This window comes from Chlorocebus sabaeus, chromosome 12, assembly GCF_047675955.1.
Source record: "Chlorocebus sabaeus isolate Y175 chromosome 12, mChlSab1.0.hap1, whole genome shotgun sequence".
NCBI classification, from domain to species: Eukaryota; Metazoa; Chordata; class Mammalia; order Primates; family Cercopithecidae; genus Chlorocebus; species Chlorocebus sabaeus.
The window spans coordinates 22,481,480-22,504,507 of record NC_132915.1 but is presented as its reverse complement, the minus strand read 5'-3'; the positions used below and the strand labels follow the sequence as shown (position 1 = coordinate 22,504,507).

The window sequence follows — 23,028 nt, the reverse complement described above, 5'->3', positions numbered from 1 at the left end:
GCCAGCTCCGGCTCTTCCCTATTGGGAGCGCGCGCGGCCCGCGGCACTGGCGCGCGCCCGCTTCGCCCTAGCTCGGCTCCGGCTCGTTCCGCCGCCGTGCGCGCCGCCCGCGCTCCCACTGCGGCGAAGCTGCCAGCCCGGGAGCCAATAAGCGCTCGCCCAGGAAGGGTCCACTTCCTCGTCGGCCCGGCTGGCGCTTAGGACGGCTCCGGCGGCCGTGGGGCGGGGCGGGGCACACGGCGGAGCAGCTCTGCCTGTGTCCGCTCTTTGCGCAGCCAAGGGTGGGCGCCGGTCCTGGGAGGCGCAACGTTGTAAGCCAGACAAAAAGAAACTGGGGTGCCTGAGTGCCAGGTGGCGGGCAAGCGGTGGGCTTTTCGGCGGGGTCTTTAGGATTTGCAGCTCCAGGAAGCGAGATGTCGAAGCCGCCACCCAAACCAGTCAAACCAGGTGAGGGACGTAAGGGAGGCGCTCGTCGGGTCCTCCGGCCGCCGCGGTGCCGGCCCCTCCTCTGCCGCTTGGCAGGGAGGACCCGGCGCGCACCCGGCCCCGAGCCCGGCTTACGAGATCTGCCCCACTGGGATGGGAGCTCTTTTGCGTTCGCTGTTACCGGGGAGGGATCGATTTTGATAGCGGGAGGATTTCGAGGGTTAAAAAAAATATATATATATATATTTTTAAAGGGGAGTCGACCTCACTTTTGCTACGTTGTCATTCGCTGAAACTTTCAGAGGGTGTGATGGCAACGTCCCATGGAAGTTTTCCGGAAAGACAGGGCCATTGATCTCCCTTTAAAAAATATCTTGAAATGGTCTTTAGCCACTTCCTCTTTTCTCAGTGTTTGTCACTGTCAAGTTAGGGTTCCTGACCGGCCAGAGCGAACGGGAAGTGCAATGCTTGCAGGGTGGGGTGGGCGAGCGAACCTCCTTCGGGACTTGGGCTAGGAGCAGCGTTTGAAATTGACCTCGGGATCGTGGAAAGAGCGTTTAGAAAACCCTGTGCTCGCGCTCCTGGTAGAAAGAATCTAGGATGCGAAAGTAATCTCAGCTGTTGCTATTCGGAAGTGTCATTTTATCATCTCCTTTGCCTTCGCTCTCCCAAAGACGTTGGCGTGGTAAACCTGAGAGGACTGAGATTACTACATTCCTCAAAGCAGTTTTCTTGGCGGATTGTCCTTGTTCATTTTTACTCTGTTCTTAGACTATTTTTTGTGATATGCAGAAATAAGAAAATTATGAAAGAAACTGACGTATTTTAATTAAATATTGTAACCTACTCTTCCGCGCGTTCATTTGGGTAGGTACTTAGAAAGGACTGACGTATTTCAATACTTTAACAACTCTTAGGTGCTTTCATTTGGGTAGGTAATTAAGGGAAATACGGGAAATGGAAGATAAATGACTCCGATGTATTCTTGGTTATTTTCACTCCCATCTTGTGTAATTTCGGTATAGCGAAATGCTGAAATTTAATCCATTTACATCAAATTTTGAAGTAACTTTCGTTGCAGGAGTTAAGAGTTTCAGTGATTAATTTTTTCTTTGATTTTCCTAAACTCTACAGCTTTCATACTTGTCTGGTTTTCTTCCTTTGTGTTCCTGCAGTTGGAGTATGAAGTCCCATTATTTGATAATCATGTACATACGTATGTGGAATAGTCCTTCACTGAGGACTGACACATCTCGGTGGGCTGAGTGTGAAGGAAGTTGCTGAGACTGGCTCTTCCCTGAGTAAAGATGGGGCACAGCTAGAGTTGGGCTCTGCATTGCATTAGATGTGGAATCTGATGAGAAATTTCCATTTTAAGTGCATGTGTATGAGGTAGCTTTCTAAACCCAGGTGCAAATCAGGACCTCAAGTATCTAACAATGCAGAGTTGTTCTTTGATAGCTAAACAATATATTTTTTTCCTGACCACCTGCGGCCTATTGAAATACATTATTTTAAAGAATGCCCTGAGAAAAAGTTCATGAGGTTTTTTTTTTCTTTTTTTAAAATCTCTTCAGGCATATTAAATGTCTATATTGAAAATGACAGGTGTGTGTATGTGCACACAGTAGTGTATACTTGTGCATTCATTCACACTTGGGGGTTGAGGGATCATCCTGTTACTAATTGTGGATACATTCCCAGGAACTTGCTTTCTCCTTCACATCAGAAAGCTTGTGGTTAAACGTGACTGGTGTTTAGAGGGAATTTTGCATTTTATTTTATTTTATTTTGTTTTATCTGGTCCTTGATTCAGGATACAGGGAATTTTGAATGAACATTAATTTATAAATGAGATCCAGACACAAAGTTACCACAGAAATGGGTTTGTCAGTTTAGTAATTTACAGTCAGAAACATTACTACCAATCAGACTTGATAATGTGGGTGGGCTACCTTAGTAGAAAAAAAAGCAATGACCAGGAGCAGTGGGTCATGCTTGTAATCCTAGCACTTTGTGAGGCTGAAGTGGGAAGACTGCTTGAGGCTAGGAATTTGAGACTAGCCTGGGCAGCACAGCAAGACCCCGTCTCAACAGTCTCAATATAAAAAACAAAAACAGAAATGTCCTATTGTAGTACTGTCCCACATTTACTGTGTGATAGGCAATGGCCTAGTCACTTTTACATGTGTAAACGCATTTGCTGTTCTCAATAATCTTATGAGGTCAGTACCATTATATTGTTCCCATTGCACAGATGGGGAAATAAAGATGTGCAGAAATGTTATTTAATTTGTCTAAAGTCAAGAGTTGGAGTGGGGGATGTAGCAGGCAGGATTAAAACCCAGGTAGTCTGGCTTTGAAGTATGCACTCTTTTTTTTTTCTGAGATGGAGTCTCCTCTGTTGCCCAGGCTGGAGTGCAATGGCGCAATCTCGACTCACTGCAACCTCTGCCTCCCGGGTTCAAGCAGTTCTCTGCCTCAGCCTCCCAAGTAGCTGGGATTACAGGCGCCCGCCACCAAGCCTGGCTAGTTTTTTGTATTTTTAGTAGAGATGGGGTTTCACCATCTTGGCCAGGCTGGTCTTGAACTCCTGACCTTGTGACCCACCCGCCTTGGCCTCCCAAAGTGCTGGGATCACAGTGGCCTGAGCCACCGCCCCCAGCCGAAGTCTGCACTCTTAACCATTTGCAATTCTGCCTTGAGTCATAGTGCTCCATTCACATTGGTGATCATGTGTATTTTAGAGCTGGTGGTCAGGAAGTCGAAAGGGAGGGGCCTCTGAAGAGGTCTACAGACCCTCTTGTCACAAATGCACAGAAAGGTCACCCCCTGGCTGGTGCAGCAAGGAGAGTGGTGTGGAGCTTCACTTTCTTGTCCTGCAGGCAAGCTACATGGATACAAATCTCCAAAGACAGCATGGGATTGGGGACTCTGGGGTTGTGTTTAATTTTTTGGTTTGTTTATATCCTACCTCATCCCAAAGGACTTCTAAAAATACACATGATCTGAGAGAGAGAGGAAAAAAATAAAGATAAAGCAAGGTCATTTTAGAGGGAGGGAAGAAGAATAAGATGAAACAAGAGGAAAAGCTAGCTTACAGACAGACCTGCGTGTAGTAAGGTCACTGTAGATTTGGCTCTCAGCTGCAAGCCGAGAGAAAAATCTCAAGATTCACAGTGCTCATAAAATTAAAATGTGTCACTTGCTCTGAAAAGTAGTTATTTTAATGGCATTGAGATCTGAGACAGATTTTCCCGTGGGTTCTCTTAAAGTGTTGGAGTGGCCTGGATATCTCTAGCAGAAATACAAGACAGCATATCCTAACTGTGTTTCTTATAGCTTCTTTCAGAGCAAGATGTGGGCAAAACAGCATGGCTCAATTCAGTAGACAATACTGAAAGGAAAGGAGCTAGATGAGTAAGGACAAAGGACTCGCTGGAAGATAGTAAAAGCGAGGGACATTAAGCTATAATGCAGACTAATCGCATCTTTCCGGCTGATCAGCACAACAGGGGCATCGTTGGTGGAAGGAGGCTGAGAAGTCCTGGGCAGATACTAGTTGGAGACCCTGGCCATTTTTGTACCATCTGGTGGATAGATCAGGGTTAGCGTCTTTGGGTTTTTGGCCGTATCCAGAATTCATTTGCTAAACAAACATTTCTTAGTAAATGTAGCTCATATTTTAGGCCCTGTGCTAGACACTGGGGTTCTAAGGAGCAGTAACCTAAGGTGTCATTCACGAGGGTCCTGAGTCTAATGGGGAAGACAAATGTATCTATAGATATTACCTAGAGTATCCCGTATCTACAACTGGATGGCTGATCTCATTCATTTTGTCAAAAAAAAAAAAAGCTTGTAATTAAAAATATAAGTAATTTTTTTATTTTTAGAAAATTTGGGAAAAGGTAATAAATATATAACAAAAATATAGAAATCATCCCTGTCATCTACCGGTAATCATTATTTACATCTGGTTGAATATTGTTTCAGGTTTCTTTCTTCTTCACATCCATTTCATTTCAAAAAAAGAAAATAAAAACAATTATCCTTAGAACAGTGTGTCAGCTTCCATTTGAAATGTCTTGCTGTTGGTTGGTATATGTTTCCAAAAGGCTGCATGGTATTGCCCGCATTCTGCTTGAAAAATCAATTCTGTCGCAGCTTGACCTTTCCTTGCTTACTGATTTTGTTTCTGTAGAATCACTTTTGGCCACACAAGGTCTGTCATTGAAACTTTCTCTCTTAACTGTTATCTGTGTCACCGTGGTACTCTACTAAGATGTGTTTCAATTTCGTGGTCTTTAGCTCATTCTTTATGGTTCTTTCCTTCCTTTTCTTTTCTTTTCTTTTTTTTTGGAGATGGGATTTTGCTGTGTTGCCCGGCTGATCTTGATCTCCTGTGCTCAAGCAGTCTTCCTGCCTGAGCTTCCAGAGTATCTGGAATTATCGGTGCTCACCACCAAACCTGGCTGGGACCCTCCTTTCCTTTTTCTGAATGAGTACGACTTCTTAGTTTTACACATACAGCATTTATGTTGTTTTCAGCCGCTCTCAGAAGCCTTGCAGTTCAATTAGCGTGAATCTGTCTGGCTTGTTAGAGTGTAGAAGTGTAGAAAACAGAACTTTTGTTTTCATGAAATCTTTTAAAAAAATATTTTATTCTGAGAGTAAGGATGGGCCAAAGAATACTGAATGAGATTTGGGCCATAGAATCATCTCATTCTAAGCAGGTCTGGTAGCCCTCTATTGTAGTTGGAAACCTGATGTCTGACCTTGGCCATTTTTTCCCAAATGGCTTATTGATTTTGGTGGTGAAAGTGAAGCAACATAAATATTTCATGTGCCTTGTGAAAATAAATTCATGGAACTTTGAAGAAGCAAATGTCAGTGTTTCAGGTTCTTTTGTTATTCAGAGTAAAAACATCATAAAACTTAAAAGACATCACACACATGCTGCTTAAATAACAGTTTTGAGAGAAAAAGGTTTTTATCTAAAATGAACTAAATTTTTGTGTGTGTTTTTTTTTTTTTTTTTTTTTTTTTTTTTTTTTTTTTTGAGACGGAGTCTCGCTCTGTAGCCCAGGCTGGAGTGCAGTGGCCAGATCTCAGCTCACTGCAAGCTCCGCCTCCCGGGTTCACGCCATTCTCCGGCCTCAGCCTCCCGAGTAGCTGGGACTACAGGCGCCCGTTGTGTGTTTTTTTACCCCAACAAAGGAATTAATCAAAAGCAAGGTGAAATATGCATGTGAATAGTCTTCTTTTATAGACTTGATACTTTTTATACCTGATGGCAGAATAAAGCCTGAGAAACATCTTGAAAATTTCAGAATGATGATGATGATGATGGGAATGGTTAACGTATATTTGGTCCTATATGTCAGGGACTGCACCCAGCACTGTGTATGCTCTGTCTCCTTTAATTATTCTGACTTTCCTGTCAGGTGGGTGGGTCCTCATCTCCCTGTTTTATGGATGAAGTAGTACTTAATAAGGTCAAGTAAACTACCTAAGATCTCAAAGCTAGTGAGTGGTTGGTGTGACCTGGAAGTGGAACGCAAGCTTTAATTGGGTCCATGCATGTGAGCAGAGAAACCTGCCGGAGATGTTATTGGGTTGGACCTGCTTTGGTTGGACAGTCATTTTAGTAGCTTATGCAGTTGTATTATTGGTATTTGGTTTGTGTAACTGCCCTCTTTCAGTGGATCCGTATTAGACCATTAAACTATATACTTTTTGAGAGTGGAACAGTCTTTTATTTCTTTGTAACTGCACAGCCACTAAATCATTTATGAATGACAGATACATAAAATGCTTTGATACAAAAAAAAGAAAAGGTGTTTTTTTGGTTTGTTTTTGTCTGAAAGAAGGTGAGGGGTGGACTCAGAGACTGTGATTGGGCTTTTCTTGTAGCTTTACCACAAAGGAGCAAAGGCTGGAGGTTGTGTGCCTCTGATCAGCACTCCTCCCTTCTGGAAATACTGGGGTTCCCTCCCTTGGTGTTTCAGCATTCCCACAATCTGACTTACATGACTGGTGCAGTGAGATTTTCTAATACACACCTTATACCTCAAGGCACAACAGAAGCCATTGCCAAAGTTGTCCTCACTTGCTTAATGGACAGGGGAAGACAAACTACATTAAAAAAAAAAAAAATACAGAGACACCTTTCAGTGGGCTGATGTGAGCGAGCTGTCAAGACTCTCTATCAAATTAAAGGAGTTTCAGAAAAATTTACAGGCTGGGCACAGTGGTTCACACCTGTAATCCTGGAACTTTGGGAGGCTCAGGCAGGCAGGTTACTTGAGCCTAGTAGTTTGAGACCAGCCTGGGCAACATGGTGAAACCTTGTCTCTACAACAAATGTGAAAAAAATTAGCCGGGCTGGGTGGTGCATGTTTGTAGTCCCAGCTACTCAGGAGGCTGAAGTGGGAGGATCACTTGAGCCTGGGAGGTCAAGGTTATGGCAAGCCAAGATCGTGCCACTGCACTCCAACCTGGGTGACAGAGCGAGACCCTGTCTCAAACAAACAATACAAATATTAGAACCAGGAGAACTTCCTGGTTCTTTTAAATAACTACAAGGTATTCTGCTGAGCTCATTTAACCAGACCCTAACTGATGTACTTCTGGATTGTTTTCAATCTTTTGTTATCACAAATAGTCTCCCAACAGTATTGTTGTTGCTTACATGTGTAAATCCACGGGATAAAGTCCTGACAGTGGGATTTGTTGTTTCAGAGGGTACGCGCACTGCTGTTTTCATAGAAATTTCCAAATCGCTTTTCAAAGAGGTCGTACCAGTTTACTTCCCTCCCAAAAATGTATGAGCATGTCTTAAACAGAAAGGTCACAGTGCTTGTGATAGGAGATGTTATCAAAGTGTGATCAGAGGGCTGGGAAGCACAGGGCAAGGAGCCTGAGGAAGCTGAGAAGATGTCACGGAAGAGGAGTAATCTAAGCAGAGTTCTGAATGCTAAGTAAGAGTTTGCTGGGCAGCAAAAGGGGAAAAGTCATTTGATTCAGGCGGAAAGGAAAGAATGCATCCTCCTATCCTCATTTGTCTAACTGAATAAGGGCAAAGCTGCTTTCAGAGAAGTCAAGGAAATTTGTTATGTGCACGGAGAACTGTGAACCACATAATTTTCTCTGAATAAAGAGAAGGCTATTTATACCCCGTGTAACAGTTTGTGAAAAATGGTATTGCTCCACACAAAAAGCAGGAATTTAAATGCACACATCAGCTCTCCTCACAGATTGCTTATTTGTTTCTCAGAGTGTTAACAGTTGGTGTAGTAGGTGTTTAGTTTAGGGCAATGGGTTAAAGAGATTTAGCAGCTGCAAATCAGTTAAACAAGTTACTGGTGTGACTGCTGTGGCCTCCCCCTCCTTTTTATTCAGTTATTTACCACTTTATGTCTGTGCATCTGTAGGATTTTTAGAAAGCCACAAGGCAAATTTCTCAGCTTACATTTGGGATAAGAGTTGGGGGATAGTTTTATATTTGTGCATTTTGATTGGCATGGAATTTTAAAACTCTTTAGCATCCCTTATAATTGGATAAGCTATTTTGGTTTTATATTCTTGGGACCCAAGAATGCATCTAATGTGGATCTTTTCTGCTGGGTACTCCCAATTTCCATGGAGCCTGAGGGCAATTTGAATTCAAATTAAGGGAGATCCTCTAACCAACTCAGTTTATACTCACACTAGAGGGACTGTCTCAGGCCCCTTACAAGGGTCTGTCTGGCATCCCTACACTCCAGGAATTTTGCTTGGTTCTGAGAAACTCATGGATTCTATTTTAGGATTCCCGGCTTCCCAGCCAGGACTCACTCCCATGAGACCAAGAAATGACTTGAACCTGGAGGTTATCTTGGAATGTCTGTGTGTCTTCTAGGAACTTCCTGACCACATCCATATTTGGGGAGAAGATGCTTCCAAACTTTAGCTCGCTGAGTGTGGGTTGGAGGGGGTTGGCTGAAAGAAGCCCCTCTAGGTTTTAGACACGGTTGGAAGGTATCTCAGACTCCAGAAGATTTGGAGGATCTCGGAGTCTCATTCTTCCTTATTTGAAAACCAAACTCTTATGCTTATGTCTGAAACGTTGACTACCCAGGTTCACAGGACTTTCTGGCTAGCATGTATTATTTCACTGCTTTCTTGGGCTTATTGTTTTGATGAGTCAGTGCTCAGATTTATCTGCAGCTAGCCCTGGGACAACTTCATCTGAAGGTGTTCCTACTGGTTTTTCAGGCAAGGGAAGTGTCCATGAAACATTGCAATACAAACCATCCCTGCCAAAGTTAATATTCTGATGGTGTGTCAAGTTAAAATTGTTGTCGACCATATTTTTCTTTGGGGGAATAAATGATTCTCTTTGATCTCTGCATTCAGGTCATCCAAGCACCTGCTCCCTAGAACCCGGGCCCATCTGAAGCTGAAATGTGAGGTAGGAGTCGCTGCTATGGTGACTGCCTGCTTCCACTTTCAGGGAACCCTTCCCATCTGACACGGCTTCTGGTCCTTGCCTAAGGCCTTTGCACTCTTGAAAACCTATTCTGTATCTAAATATTGGGGCTCTAAAGTGTAAACCCCAAATAAAACTCTAAGCTCCCTCACCAATGGAATGGACCCCTCCCCTCATCCAGATTTGACCTGAAAAACTAGTTCGGACCATGATAAACTGAGTTATAATCAACTTTACATTTTCCAAACATCAAGTCTTCAGTATCTTGATGGCCATTCGTGAACAACCACATGTTTTGAGGATCTCATTGGAATCTGTGCATATAAAGTCCCGGACATATTGAGGTCTCTAGAGTTGATGTTACTGAGTTATAATCACCTTTACGTTTTCCAAACATAAACGTCTAATGGGGGTTGGACATGCCTTATTAGTGGGATTCATAATAAGGCCGTTTCCCCCACCCCCTTTTTTTTTTTTTAAAGCAACAGCTCCGTTAGCACCAATTTTGTAGTTAACTTGCTAGTTGACCTTTATAAGTCACTGGACCACTCTATGCCTCAGTTTCTTTTGTTTCTTTTTGTTTTTGTTTTTGCTTTTTTTCTCTTTGAGGCAAGGGTCTGGCTCTGTTGCCCAGGCTGGAGTGTGGTGTGATGGTCTTGGGCTTACTACAACCTCTGCTTCCTGGGCTCAAGCAATCCTCCCACCTCAGCCTTCCCAGGAGTTAGGACTGCCAGTGTGCATCGCCATGCCTGGCTAATTTTTGTATTTTTTGTAGAGACAGGGTTTTACCATGTTGCCCAGGCTAGTTTCTTCATCTCATGCTAAATCTGATTTGAAATCATCTTCATGGCCTCATACTGGCCTCTCAAATAATTTCTCACATTTCTGACTAATTTCATCTCGTTCTCCTTCTCCTAGACTCCTGGGCCATTTTCAATGATCCCCATCCCGACTCCCAGCTACTCAGCGCTCAGCAGCAATGTGGATAGAAACATATGGAGGAATTAAACACACCAAGCAAGGGCTTTTCATAAGTCCAGATTTCCATGAGAAACAACAGAGAGACAGGAAAGGACAGGATGAGGGTTAGGAAAGGGGTGTAATGTATTAATAATTAGGTCTGATCTGATTTCACTTAGGCTTTTGCTACATAGGGCAGTTTTTATTTTTTTCTTTTCTTGTAACTGTCTAGACAAAGAGAATACTGTGGTCTCCCTGCAGGAATATGTCTGGGGCTTTATATGCACAGATTCCAGTAAGACCCTTGCAAAATGTGTTTGTTCATGAACGGCCATCTAGATACTGAAGACTTTCATATTCGGAAGATGTAAAGTTGGTTATAACTCAATAACATCAACTCTGTAGGCCCAAGATGTGAGAATACTAGATATTCTACTAGATTTTAGAAATTCTCTGTGCAAAGTATCATTCAGGATCCTCTTGTCTCTTCTCATCTTATTTTTTCCCATCTCTTTTGGAGGTGATAGTTTTAAGCCATAGATTTAAATTCAGTCCTTTTTTTTTTTTTTTTTTTACAGAAATCATTGTATTTGATTCCAGAGAGGAGGGTTTTCAGTGCTTATCTCGAGAAGAGAGAGGACTAATCTACTAAGAGAATGATTCTCTGCCTACCCATCACTCTGCCAGTTATACTGGCAGAAACCAAAAGCCTCTTTTTTTCTTTTTTATTTACTTATTTATTTGTGAGACAGAGTTTCGCTCTTGTTGCCCAAGCTGGAGGGCGATGGCATGATCTCGGCTCACTGCAACCTCCGCCTCCTGAGTTCAAGCGATTCTCCTGCCCCAGCCTCCCAAGTAGCTGGGATTACAAGCACGTGCCACTATGCCCAGCTAATTTTTTGTGTTTATATTAGAAATGGGGTTTCATCATGTTGGCCAGGCTGGTCTCGAACTCCTGATCTTAGGTGACCCACCCACCTCGGCCTCCCAAAATTCTGGGATTACAGGGGTAAAGAAAATAACATTTATATATTTAAAGAGAATCTGATAAATGGATTTTTTTTGTTTGTTTTTGCTTTTTTTTTTTTTTTGTTAGGAAAAGGTATTGTTCTGTCACCCAGGCTGGAGTGCACGGCTCACTGCAGTCTCAACCTCCTGGGCTCAAGTGACCCTCCTGCCTCAGCTTCCTGAGTAGCTGAGACTACAGGCATATGCTGCCAAGCCCAGCTATTAATTTTTTGTACAGATGGGGTCCCACAGTGTTGCCCAGGCTGGTCTGATGGGGTCTCCATAGTGGGACCTCCTGGGCTCAATCAATCTTCCCACTTGGGCCTCCCAAGGTGTTGGAATTAGGCTGGGTGCAGTGGCTCACGCCTGTAATCCCAGCACTTTGGGAGGCTTAGGCAGGTGGATCACCTCAGGTCAGGAGTTAGAGACCAGTCTGGCCAACATAATGGAACCCTGTCTCTACTAAAAATACAAAAAATTAGTTGGGCATAGTGGTGGGTACCTGTAATCCCAACTACTCGGGAGGTTGAGGCAGGAGAATCGCTTGAACCCAGGAGGCAGAGGTTGCAGTGGGCCGAGATCATGCCACTGCACTCCAGCCTGGGCAATAGTGTGAGACTCTGTTTCCCAAAAAAAAAAGTTGGGATTACCCACTACATCCGGCCAAAATGGCAATTTTAAGGACATAGAATTATACTTGTGGGAATAAATTCTGTTGCTATGACTTTAGAATTCAAACAAAAATCATTCTATTCATAGTGGAAAATTATTATAGTGCTCAAGCGTTAGTTTTCCACTAAGTATCTCAAAACCAAAGGTAAAGAACTACAATTTGTTAGGACAGAGAGCAAGAGATAGCAGAGTGCTTCTGCATGTAGACAGTAGGTATAGAAGGAGAGCAAATTCCTAGTGATTATTCTGAAAGCCTACAATTTAAATGACCACTGCATATTGGTGGCAAGCCGCTGCCCTAGAGAGCACGATTTTTCCTCCTTCTGTCTCCGTGAGCAGAGGCTATTCTCACTGCCACGCCATCCACATCTCCGACAGCAAATAGTTCTGCAGGCTCAAGGGCTTGGTAGGGAACCAGGGCATTCCTAGAAGTTTAAGAAAAAATTCCATTGTCTCCATTTCCTCCCTTCTTGTCCATGTGCCCATGTTCATAAAAAGATAAAATGATCTTCTGGGCATCCATCAGTGAAAAAGAGTTTTTTTTTTTTTAAAGTCTCTGAGGCCAGGCATGGTGGCTCACGCCTGTAATCCCAACAGTTTGGGAGGCCGAGGCAGATGGATCACTTGAGGTCAGGAGTTTGAGACCAGCCTGGCCAACATGGTGAAACCCCGTTTCTACTAAAAATACAAAAATTAGCCGGGCCGTGGTGGCGCATGACTGTAATCCCAGCTACTCGGGAGGCTAAGGGAGGAGAATCTCTTGAACCTGGGAGGCGGAGGTTGCAGTGAGCTGTTATCAGGCCACTGTACTCCAGCCTGGGCAACAGAGTGAGACTCATCTCAAAAAAAAAAAAAAAAAAAAAATGTCTCTGAGCAGCTGCAGCCTCAGGGGTAGGTGTGACCCGGGGCCTTGGCCTGGCTAAAGGTAAGAATACGACCATAGAAGTATTGTGACAACTCTCCCCCACCTTCCTGAACAAAGGGGGATTTCTGCAAGAATGGTCCTGTAATTTACCCTGTTTTAATGACAGCCCCAGAAACCACAGCTTTTCACTTCCTGGCCTTCCCATTCTCTGGGGAAATCCTAAAGGACTCCATTCTCTTGTGCTTCCCTTCCTCCACCCCTAATCTGAGCTGGCTTGGAAAATACCTTGACATTTCTTAGGGTTAAAATTCTCCCCTGGCCTTTTTGGGAGTCACTCGGACTCCTTCGGTCTTTCCAGATCCTCCTGACCTGCCTAGCCCCTCCTTCCCATAAACAATCTCAACTCTCAGGACCAGGCCAAGCTGGAGAAAGAGCTCACCACCTGGGCTGTCTAGGTGGAGCCCTGGAATGGAGTGGCAGGTCTGGGCATCAGGTCAGACATTTCCGGGTCACCAGGTGAGCCACTTTTATGATAGGAATGTGGCCCTTAGGAACACAACACCAGCCTTTTGAAGTAGCACTGCTGTGACTTGAGAGAGGATGCGATTAGGGAAACAATGTTCAGTTTAAAGGCTGTTGTCTTAGTGAGTAGATGATCTTGGAAGAAACAGATGCTTTGGACAGCTTGTTAGTTTCTCATAGATGGCCTTTCTGAACTCGTTTTCCTCTTTTTGGGTCTGTTAGGATTTGAGACATGGACTTTTGTGGAGGTTCTCATATGTGCTACATAAGAACATTTGAATCCTTCTGTTTTCTGAACAAAGAGGGGCTCTGTTTTCAAAGATATTGATAATCCTTTGCTTTACTTTTTCCTCTTGTGTTTTATAATCTTTCTCATATGTCCAAAGTTTGTATTATTTTACCAGAGTTCTAATATTAGCTAGAAATAGTAACATATCCTCAGCTACAAACTTGGCTCCTGTGTATCTGTTGGGTCAGCTTTGATTGAACTCTTAGCTGAAGCTCAGTTCTGTCCCTAGTGATTCCCATTATGTCTTCTTAGATACTGTGTATATCCTGGTCTCTGTATCAGGTTTGAAAGAGGTTGCGCTATAAATAAACGGCACATTTATATCATCATGTTGTCTTGCTAGCATGTATCTTCATAGACGGCCAAGACTAAGGCCATTAAAAAAATGTTTTAAAGTTATTATTTTCTTTAGAGATGGCGTCTTGCCCCATCACCTAGGCTGGAAGGGCAGTGGCACAATTATAGCTCACTGTAGCCTCCTGGGCTCAAGCTGTCCTCCAGCCTCAGCTTCCCATATAGTAGCGCACATTACTATAGGCGCACGTTACTGTCCCAGCCAATTTTTTATTTATTTTTGTTTTTTGTAGAGATGGGGTCTCACTCTGTTGCCCAGGCTGACCCTGAACTCCTGGCCTCAAGTGATCCTCCCACCTTGGCCTCCCACAGTGCTGGGATTACAAGCGTGAGCTACCACACCCAGCCAGTGAGGGCATTTTTATAATTTCATCTCTAAACAGTGGACGCACACATGCTCTGGCCTGGTGTTTTTTCACACTGTGAGTGGTGACTTGGTAGGTAGTCAAGTCAGTATAATTTGTCATGACTAGCATCTTGAAGAAAAGAAAATAGAATAGGAACAAAAAATATCAGAGTGAATCACTCAAAGTAAGGATAAGAAATTTTTGTGAGACCTTTTTTACGTTTCATGAGTGTGCGTGTCCTGATACGAAATATGTTTCTTCCTGTGGATCTCAAAAAAGTTTCAAAACCTCTAGCATCCGCTTACGCCCCAGTTTAATCTCTTGCCATCTTTTACCCCGGGATTCAGGCATGTTGATTGACTGGACATTCTTAGACCCTGCTTCCCGAACCCCAGACCCTGCTGTTTATTCTGGGGCTGCCTGACCCTACCCCCTTTTGCGTGGGTAACTATTGTTTGTTTGTTTTTTTAATTTTTTTCTAGTCCTGTGGCATCACAGTGGATAACTACTGTTATCTCCAAAATTAAAGTAGATGCCACCTCCCACAATAGCCTGCGCTGATCATGAAGGTCTCCTCACTGTGTTCGTTTAAGTCTCCCTGTGTTCTCGGTTTTGTGGGTGTACGAGGCATGGCAATTTTTTTTTTTTTTTGTGGTGAAGTCAGGAAGAGAAAGAGAATAAAGAAGGACTCATATTAGTAAATACGTTGCCGATAAATCAAATACAAGTAGGCCAGATTATAAGCTCACACTTATAATACCAGCACTTTGGGAGGCCCAGGTGGGCCGATTGCTTGAGGCCAGGCATTTAAGACCAGCCCATGCAACACAGTGATACTCTATCCCTATAAAAAAATAGAAAGAAAAATTAGCTGGGTGTGCTGGCACGTGCCTGTGGTGCCAGCTACCCAGGAGGTTGGGGCAGAAGGTTTAGGAGGTCAAGATGACAGCGAGCTATGACTGCGTCACTGTACTATAGCCTGGGCAACAGAGCAAGACTCTGTCACAAATAAATGATAAATATATATAAAATTCAGGTACCTTGTAAGTTATTCTTCAAAAGGGCATTAAAAGAGAACACATTTTCCTGATTGTATATGGGATACCTATTCATTGTAGACAATTTAGAAAATAAAGAAGAAAATAAATATGACTCATAGGTCTACCACTCAGAGCTAATGGTTGGCATTTTGATACTGTTTCTTTCCAGTTTTTCTTCTGTGCAGATTTTTGTTTTACATAGCTGATTGCATGTATAATATTACCACCAGCCTTTTTTTTTTTACATAACAACAAAAGATAAGTATATACCCCAAAAGCTAAATTTTAAGGGACACAATCAACTCTTATTTTTAATTATGGTAATTCTGTCTGTTGCTAGAGTGCTGGAGTGCTGGAGTGCTGGAGTGCCAGGCTGGAGTGCAGTAGCACAGCCTCAACTCACTGCAGCTTCGGCTGCCTGGGCTCAAGAGATTCTGTCATGTCAGCTTCCCAAGTAGCTAGGACCCACAGACCTACACCATCACACCCAGCTAGTTTGTTTTTTAAATTATTTATAGACAAGGTCTTGCTATGTTGCCCAGGCTGGTCTCAAACTATTGGGCTCAAGCATTCCTCCCGCCTCAGCTTTCCAAAATGCTGAGATTACAGGTGTGAGCTTTGTTTGCTTAAAACAAGCATTACGGGTTGGGCGTTGTGGCTCAAGGCTGTAATCCCACATTTAGGGAGGCCAAGGCGGGTAGATCACTTGAACTCAGGAGGTCAAGGGTAGCCTGTGCAACATGGTGAAATCCCGTCTGTACTGAAAATACAAAAAAAAAAAAAAAAAAGAAAGAAAGGTAGCCCAGCCCCAGTGTGGTGGCACAAGCCTGTAGTCGTAGTCTCAGCTACTTGGGAGACTGAGGTGGGTTGATTGCCTGAGCCGGGGAAGTCAAGGCTGCAGTGAGCTGTGATGATGGCATTGCACTCCAGCCAGGGTGACTTAAGTGAGACCCTGTCTAAAACAAACAAAAAAAAAGCATTATGGCCAAGTGCAGGGGCTCACACCTATAATCCCAGTGCTTTGGAAGGACAAGGCAAGAGGATTGCTTGAAGCTAGGAGTTCAAGACCAGCCTGGGTACCAGTAAGACCCTGTCTCTACAAGAAATGTTTTTGAAAAGTTAGCTGGGCATGGTGGTTGTAATCCCAGCACTTTGGGAAGCTGAGACAGGAGGATCACTTGAGTTCAGGAGTTTGAGATTATAGAGAGCTATGATAGAGCCACTGTACTCCAGCCTGGGTGACAGAGTGAGACCTTGTCTCTAAAATTAAAAATAAACAAAAAAAAAAGCATTAGAACATCTCTTGCTGGGATATCATATGTGATAAATTTTCTAGTATACAGGGTGAGGATTTCAATAATGCTGTCTTGCCAGTAAGGAGAAACACAAGGAATAAGTCCCAGAATAGTGTAACAAGATATAGTAATTAATAGTAGCTAACATTTATGGGAACGTACAACACATCAGGAGCTGCACTCAGTACTTCACACGTGGTATTTGTTTAATGTCATTCAGTCCCTGGGTGCCAGAATTAAGAGCTCGGTATTCAGATTATGGGTTCTGGAGCCAGAGGGGCCTGAGTTTAAGGCTCTTTGCTGCCACTCCCTAATTGTGTGGACCTGGACTAGTTACTTACCCTCTCTAACCTCAGTTTCCCCAGCTGTAAAAGAGGGTTAATAAAACATTTACATCACAAGATTATTTTGAGGATTAAATAAATTGCTGTGAGTTAGTACTTTGCATGATGTCTGGCCCATGGTAAGTGTCCCATAAACATGAGTGTAGAAGGATAATTTAGTTTTGGATTAAAGATTTTGATGTTGGGGAATTTTCTGTCTTTGATCTTGCATGTATGTAATCATTTGCCCAACCAGTCATTTCATATGGGAGGAAGTCGTGACCCAGGTTGGTTTTGGGGTTGGAGAGAGGCAGGTTAGGAGCTGCAGATGTTCGCGCTGTGGCCCAGTGCTCTGTCTGACTTGTTACTTGCAGAAAAAGAGGACTACAAGGTTGAGGTCTGCAAACATCATCAATAAAGGGCCGAATAGTTAATATTTTAGGCTCCGTAGGCCACGTGTGGCTCTTTTGCAGCTACTCAGCTCTGCCATGGTATCATGTGAAAGCGGCCACAGACAAAAGACAAATGAATGCTGTGCTCCAATAAAACTTTATTCATGGACACTGCATTTGAATTTCAGATCATTTTCATGTATCTTGAAATACTACTTTTCATTTTTCTCTCATCTGTTTAAACATGTAAAACCATTCTTAGCTTAAACGTCATACAAAAACAAGCATTGCCTTCATGGACGAGCCTTTGGACTGACCTTGCCTTTTGCGGAGGTGGCGTGACCAGGGTAACCTTTTTTTTTTTTTTTTTTTTTTTTTTTTAAATTCCAAGGACAGAGATCATTTTCTTCCATTTTTCCCAAGGTCTCCCCAAACTGACATTGGAAGCAGTTTGTCCTGAGATGAAGGGTTTTTAGGGACCATTGCTTTCTTTCTCTATTTTTTGCCCAGTGAAGACAGTTGGCAAAGAGCTTGTCAGTTGAAATTTCAAACCCCGCTTTCTGGGATTTTTATGTTATATGGTGGAGACTAAATAAAATTAACCAGTGGGTATGGTCCCTCAAGATGTAAAAGTAAACCAAGTTTGCTGAAAGGCACTGAAAAGTATAAGCAAAGAAAAAAATGGATTAGAAAGGCACACTGTTAATAAACAGAACCCTCTTGTCAGAAAACACACAGGCTACTGTTTTTAGAGTCCGCTATTCCTGCAGCTGAAGTCAAGACATGTTTCACATTCTTTAGGTTTTTTCTATTTCTTTTTTGGATTGGATAGGGGAAGTGATGGGGAAGAGGTGGTGTTAGAGAGAGGAGGGATGGAAATGTGTTCAGAGTCATTGTTCTTAGTTTTTTCTGTAAAGGTATATGTGCAAACAATTAATTGAACTTGATTTAATAAATCCAAGAGTATAAGTAGGCAGGAAGGAACTTATTTGTTACATTGGAAACTATTGGGCATTGTTAGGCTCACAATATGACTTTCTTTCCAAGGATTGTAGCCCCTCTTTTTATTTTCAAGAGCAGTGGGCTTTTAGGCCGGGCTTGGTGGCTCATACCTGTAATCCCAACACTTTGAGAGGCTGAGGCGGGCAGATCACCTTAGGTCAGGAGTTCAAGACCAGCCTGGCCAACATGGTGAAACTCCATCTCTACTAAGAATACATAAATTAGCTGGGCATGGTGGTGGGCGCCTGTAATCCCAGCTACTTGGGAGGCTGAGCAGGAGAATTGCCCGAACCTGGGAGGTGAAGGTTGCAGTGAGCCGAGAGATCAGGCCATTGTACTCCAGCCTGGGCAACAAGAGTGAAATTCCATCTCAAAAAAAAAAAAAGAAACAAAAAGCAGTGGACTTTTGTGGAATGACGCCAATAGAGATGTGGTTCAGGAGGCCTGTTCTGAGCTAATCACCTACCTCATTTATGGGTGTTGGAATCCACAAAGCCGGAGGTTGAGGGGGAGCCTATGTTAGCCCAACAGAGTACAGCTGTTTTCTCCCAAGAATCGAAAACGATGGCCTTTAACTCTTGGATACCATCCCACAGACTCCTCCTGTTTTGTTTTTCAACAGAAAACATCCTGTTTCATCATGCATGTTTAATAGAATAATTCAAATACGCCTCATAGAAATAATTAATACTTTTTCTTACCCTGAGAATAGCCAGAGATGATGACACTGTTTTTTCATACCCACTTAATTTTCATAAGTTAAGAAGATTAATGCTCCCTGCATGTTCTTAGACAGATGTGAGAAAGATATATGTATATAGTAAAGTATTATTTTCCATGATTCTCTCTTGATCAAATAATTCTCTTCCTCTTCTTTCATTTTGAGAGCTCTAAGATTGCTTGTAATTATCTGCTTTTGGGGGAAGCGAGAGAATATTGTTTTTCATATATTTACTGAAATCCACAAAGTAGGAAAATATTCTTTATAGAGTCCTGTAACAATTCCTAATTTCATCAGATAGTCCAGAGCAATGGCTCCCAAACATTTTTTGACCTTGAACTTCAGTAAGATGTATTTTTCTTGATAACCCAGAAGATAAAAATACATACACACGCATGACCAGAGGGGAACACAGAAGTTCACTTTAGACTCAGATTTCTTCCAAAATCTACCATTAAGCTTTGGATAACTGGCCAAATGGTGGAATGCCTACTTTATTTGGCACACCAAGATTTCTGCTTGAGCAAGGATTATAGATTGCATAGGTGACACTCATACCTAATCACTTTAGCAGCATCAGTAATGTAAACAAGGCATGACATATGGATTTACTGTTACCTTAATAGTCACTTTGAAGGTTGGGCCTGGTGGTTCATACCTGTAATCCCTACACTTTGGGAGGCCAAGATGGGAAGATTACTTGAAGCCACGAGTTTGAGATCAGCTTGGGCGACATGACTCCCATGTCTACAAAAAATTAGCTGGGTGTGGTGGTACATACCTGTAATCCTAGCTACTTAGGAGGCTGAGGCAGGAGGATCTCTTGCACCTAAGAGGTCGAAGCTGCAGTGAGCTATGATTTCACCACTGCACTCCAACCTGGGTGACAGAGTGAGACCCTGTCTCTCAAAAAAAAAAAAAAAAAAGAAAAAAAAAGAAAATTTGCTTTGAAAACAGGTAAGTTCTCTAAATGTAACTTATTTACAATGTGTGCTTTATGTATTGGTCTGATTTGCCTTTTGTGGAGGTGGCATGACCAGGGTAACTTTTTTTTTTTTTTTTAATTCCCAGGACTGAAATCATTTTCTTCCATTTTTCGCCAAGAAAATTTTCAATATTAATAAATTGAAATTCTCTCAGTTAGTTGAATGTGTAAATGATTATTCACTATTGGAGATGTAAACTTGTAATAATGATGATAATGAGTCTTGAATTATAAGTATGAAAATTATTATATAAAGAGTAAACATTACAGGCATAGATTGAGAATTAATGTTGAGAGAGTGTGATTGCTAGTAATTTTGGAATCCATTGTATTCTTTGTGGGATTACTGTCGGTGACTTTATATCATCATCACTAAGCAAATCTTCAGGCCCAGGAGATGAAGAGGTTAAGTCTTGACCTCAGTTGGTTCCTATTAGGGAGGAAGGATAGTTTACTAATGTACCGGCAGCATCACTGCTGGCAGTAGTGACTCTGGCAGAGCTAGCGCAAAAACATCTTACTTTTTCTACAGATCTTATTTTAGAGAGAGGATTTGTTTAGTTTTACGAAAGTCCCATCAGGCTGCAGTTAATAGTACCAAGGAATTACTATTTTTGTCCTTTTATATCAGACTTTCAAAGTGAGTCTACCGGAGTTTTAGTCATAAGAGTGTAATTTTAATTATTTTTTTGGATAAAATTTCAGGTTTATTTATTTTTTTGGTGGAGTCTCACTGTCTTACCCAGGCTAGAGTGCATTCTTGGCTCACTGCAGCCTCCATCTCCTGGGTTCAAGCGATACTCCTGCCTCAGCCTGCCAAGTAGCTGGGATTACAGGTGTCCACCACCACGCCTGGCTAGTTTTTGTGTTTTTAGTAGGGATGGGGTTTCACTGTGTTGGCCAGCTGTTTTCCAACTCCCAATCTCAAGTGATCTGCCGGCCTCCACCTCCCAAAGTGCTGGGATTACAGGCGTGAGCCGCCACGCCTGGCCAGGTTTCAGGTTTATTCTTGTATCCCAGTAGTTCATTCTGTTAAAGCCACATTTGGCTTTGGCAAATATTTATTTTAGCATTTGATCATTTGGCATTAGGCCAAAAAATGTGTATTTGGTAAATTTATTAATTAAAGATTCATCCACCTGTCCATTCCCAATAAAACAAAATTTCACAAAACCATGATTTCTTCTATTATGTATAGTGTACACTGGTCTTTCTGACTCATTTAATTGTCTTAAAGTCAACCAAATTAGTTTCTCAATCTACTAATAGGTCATGACCTTCAGTTGAAAAGTGTTGAGGTGACTCACTGTGTTGTCGGATTAGTGAAACCGTGAGGAGGGGTTATTTTTGTATGCAATATTTTCGTCCTACGGAAGATGACTGGAAGGGATTTCTAGTTATGTTCCACTCCCAAAAATGCAACTTAAGGTTTCAAGGCATGTTAAGACTAGTAAAAATAAATTAATGCTACCATCAAACAATTTTCTATAGTGGTTGTACTAGTTTACGCTCCCACTAGCAGTATCTGAGAATTCTATTTGTTCTGTAATGCTTAGCAATGCTGGTATTGTTTTTAAATTAATGGACTGTTTTTTTTTAGAGCAGTTTTAGTTTCACAGCAAAATTGAGTGGAAGGTACAGAGATTTCTCATATACCCCTGCTGCCCCACGTGTGTAGCCCCTCCATCATCAACATCCCTCACCAGAGATGACATTCTTAAAAAGACATTTGTTAGAATTGATGAATCTTCACTGACACATCCATGCATCATCAAGATTCAGAATCCATAGTTTACGTTAGGGTTTGCTCTTGTTGATGTGGTTTCCATGGGTTTGGACAAATGCGTAATGACAGTGATACTCTAATAAGCCATTAGAGTATCATACAGAGTAGTTTCACTGCCCTAAACGTCCACTGTGCACTTCCTGTTCAACTGTACCTGCCCCAACCCTTGGCAACACTGATCTTTTTGCTGTTTCCATACTTTTGCCTTTTCCAGAATGTCATATAGTTGGAATCATATAGTACATAGCCTTTTCATGTTGACTTTTCACTTCGTAATATGCATTTTAGTTTCCTCCATGTCTTTTCATGCCTTGATAGCTCATTTCTCTTTAGTGGTAAATCATATCCCGTTGTCTGAATACACCACAGTTGATTTATCCCATTGTCAGTAATTTTCACTTTAGCCATCAGAGTGGGTATGTAGTAGTTATAGCCATTGTAAGTGAAGCCCATCTAAATGTCTCACGCTTCTTAACATTCTTAAAAAGACATAAGTGAAATAGTCCATCTATTACAGATGGCCAGGGGCTGATATTTTAAATAGTCATTTGTCTTGTTGTTTATTGTATGTCTGTCTCTTATAGTGAGCATTTTCTTTCTTTCTTTTTCTTTTTTTTTTGAGACAGCATTTCACTGTCATCCAGGCTGGAGTGCAGTGGTATGATCATGGCTCACTGCAGCCTTGACCTGCTGGGCTCAAGTAGTCCTCCCACTTTAGCTTCCTGAATAGCTGGGACTATGGGTGTGTACCACCTGCCACCACACGTGGCTAATTTTTAAAATTTTTTGTAGAGCTGGGGTCTCATTGTGTTACCCATGCTGGTCTTGAACTCTTGGGCTCAAGCAGTCCTCCACTTTGGCCTCCCAAAGTGCCGGGATTACAGGTGTGAGCCACCGTGCCCGGCACCAATCCCTTTTTAGTGATGTCTGAGTGGCTTTCTTTAGAGGCTTCTCCAGTTCTTCACCAACAGGGAATAAAATAGGTTAGAAATTATTTGTTCAAATTTGTAAGCTCCAAGCCCCTCTAAGTGCTGTTTCAGGGCCTCAAAAATGAGCTGACTCATACTCTGTTTGCATAACTTAGAGCAGAAATTTCACCTAGTTTCCCTTTGCCTGTAGAATATCCTGTTGCAGAACCCTTCTCTCTGCCTTTACCATGCCTCTGCCACCATGGACAGGGATTCGTTTATGGAAGCCTAGGGTCATCCCAACTCTAGAGGAAAATACAGTGTTTGGCTGATGACTATGGACTCACCCTTCTCTTCAGGGACACAGTGGGGTTGGACAGAACAGAGAAGGGTGGGACTGGCAAGGTGAGGAGCCGGTGAAGTGAGTCAGCAGGTGCACCACTGCTGTTGCTGTAATGGGAGTTTGCTGATCTTGCTTACATGAGGAGACCAGCGCTGCATAGATCCTTAGTGCTAATACATGCTGGTTCATGCAAGATTCACCTAAAGCCTCAGTCAAAAGATTGGACCTCTTTTTAACCTTAATTCAGTTGAATTTCAGGGTAATTTCAGGGTATTCATAGAGTCTTCTGAGCTCCACTTTTCCTCTTTGTTATATGTCAC

The 23,028-nt window shown here is 42.5% G+C and overlaps 1 protein-coding gene across 1 annotated transcript in view; it reads left to right on the top strand.

The window, feature by feature from the left end:
* The first annotated feature begins 177 nt into the window (after positions 1-177).
* Positions 178-23,028, top strand: part of OSTF1 (osteoclast stimulating factor 1) — a 56,735-nt gene continuing 33,884 nt past the window's right edge. The window contains exon 1 of the mRNA XM_007969525.3: positions 178-447. Coding sequence (XP_007967716.1) covers positions 414-447 — 34 coding nt within the window. The 5' untranslated portion in view covers positions 178-413. The remainder of the gene's footprint in view (positions 448-23,028) is intronic.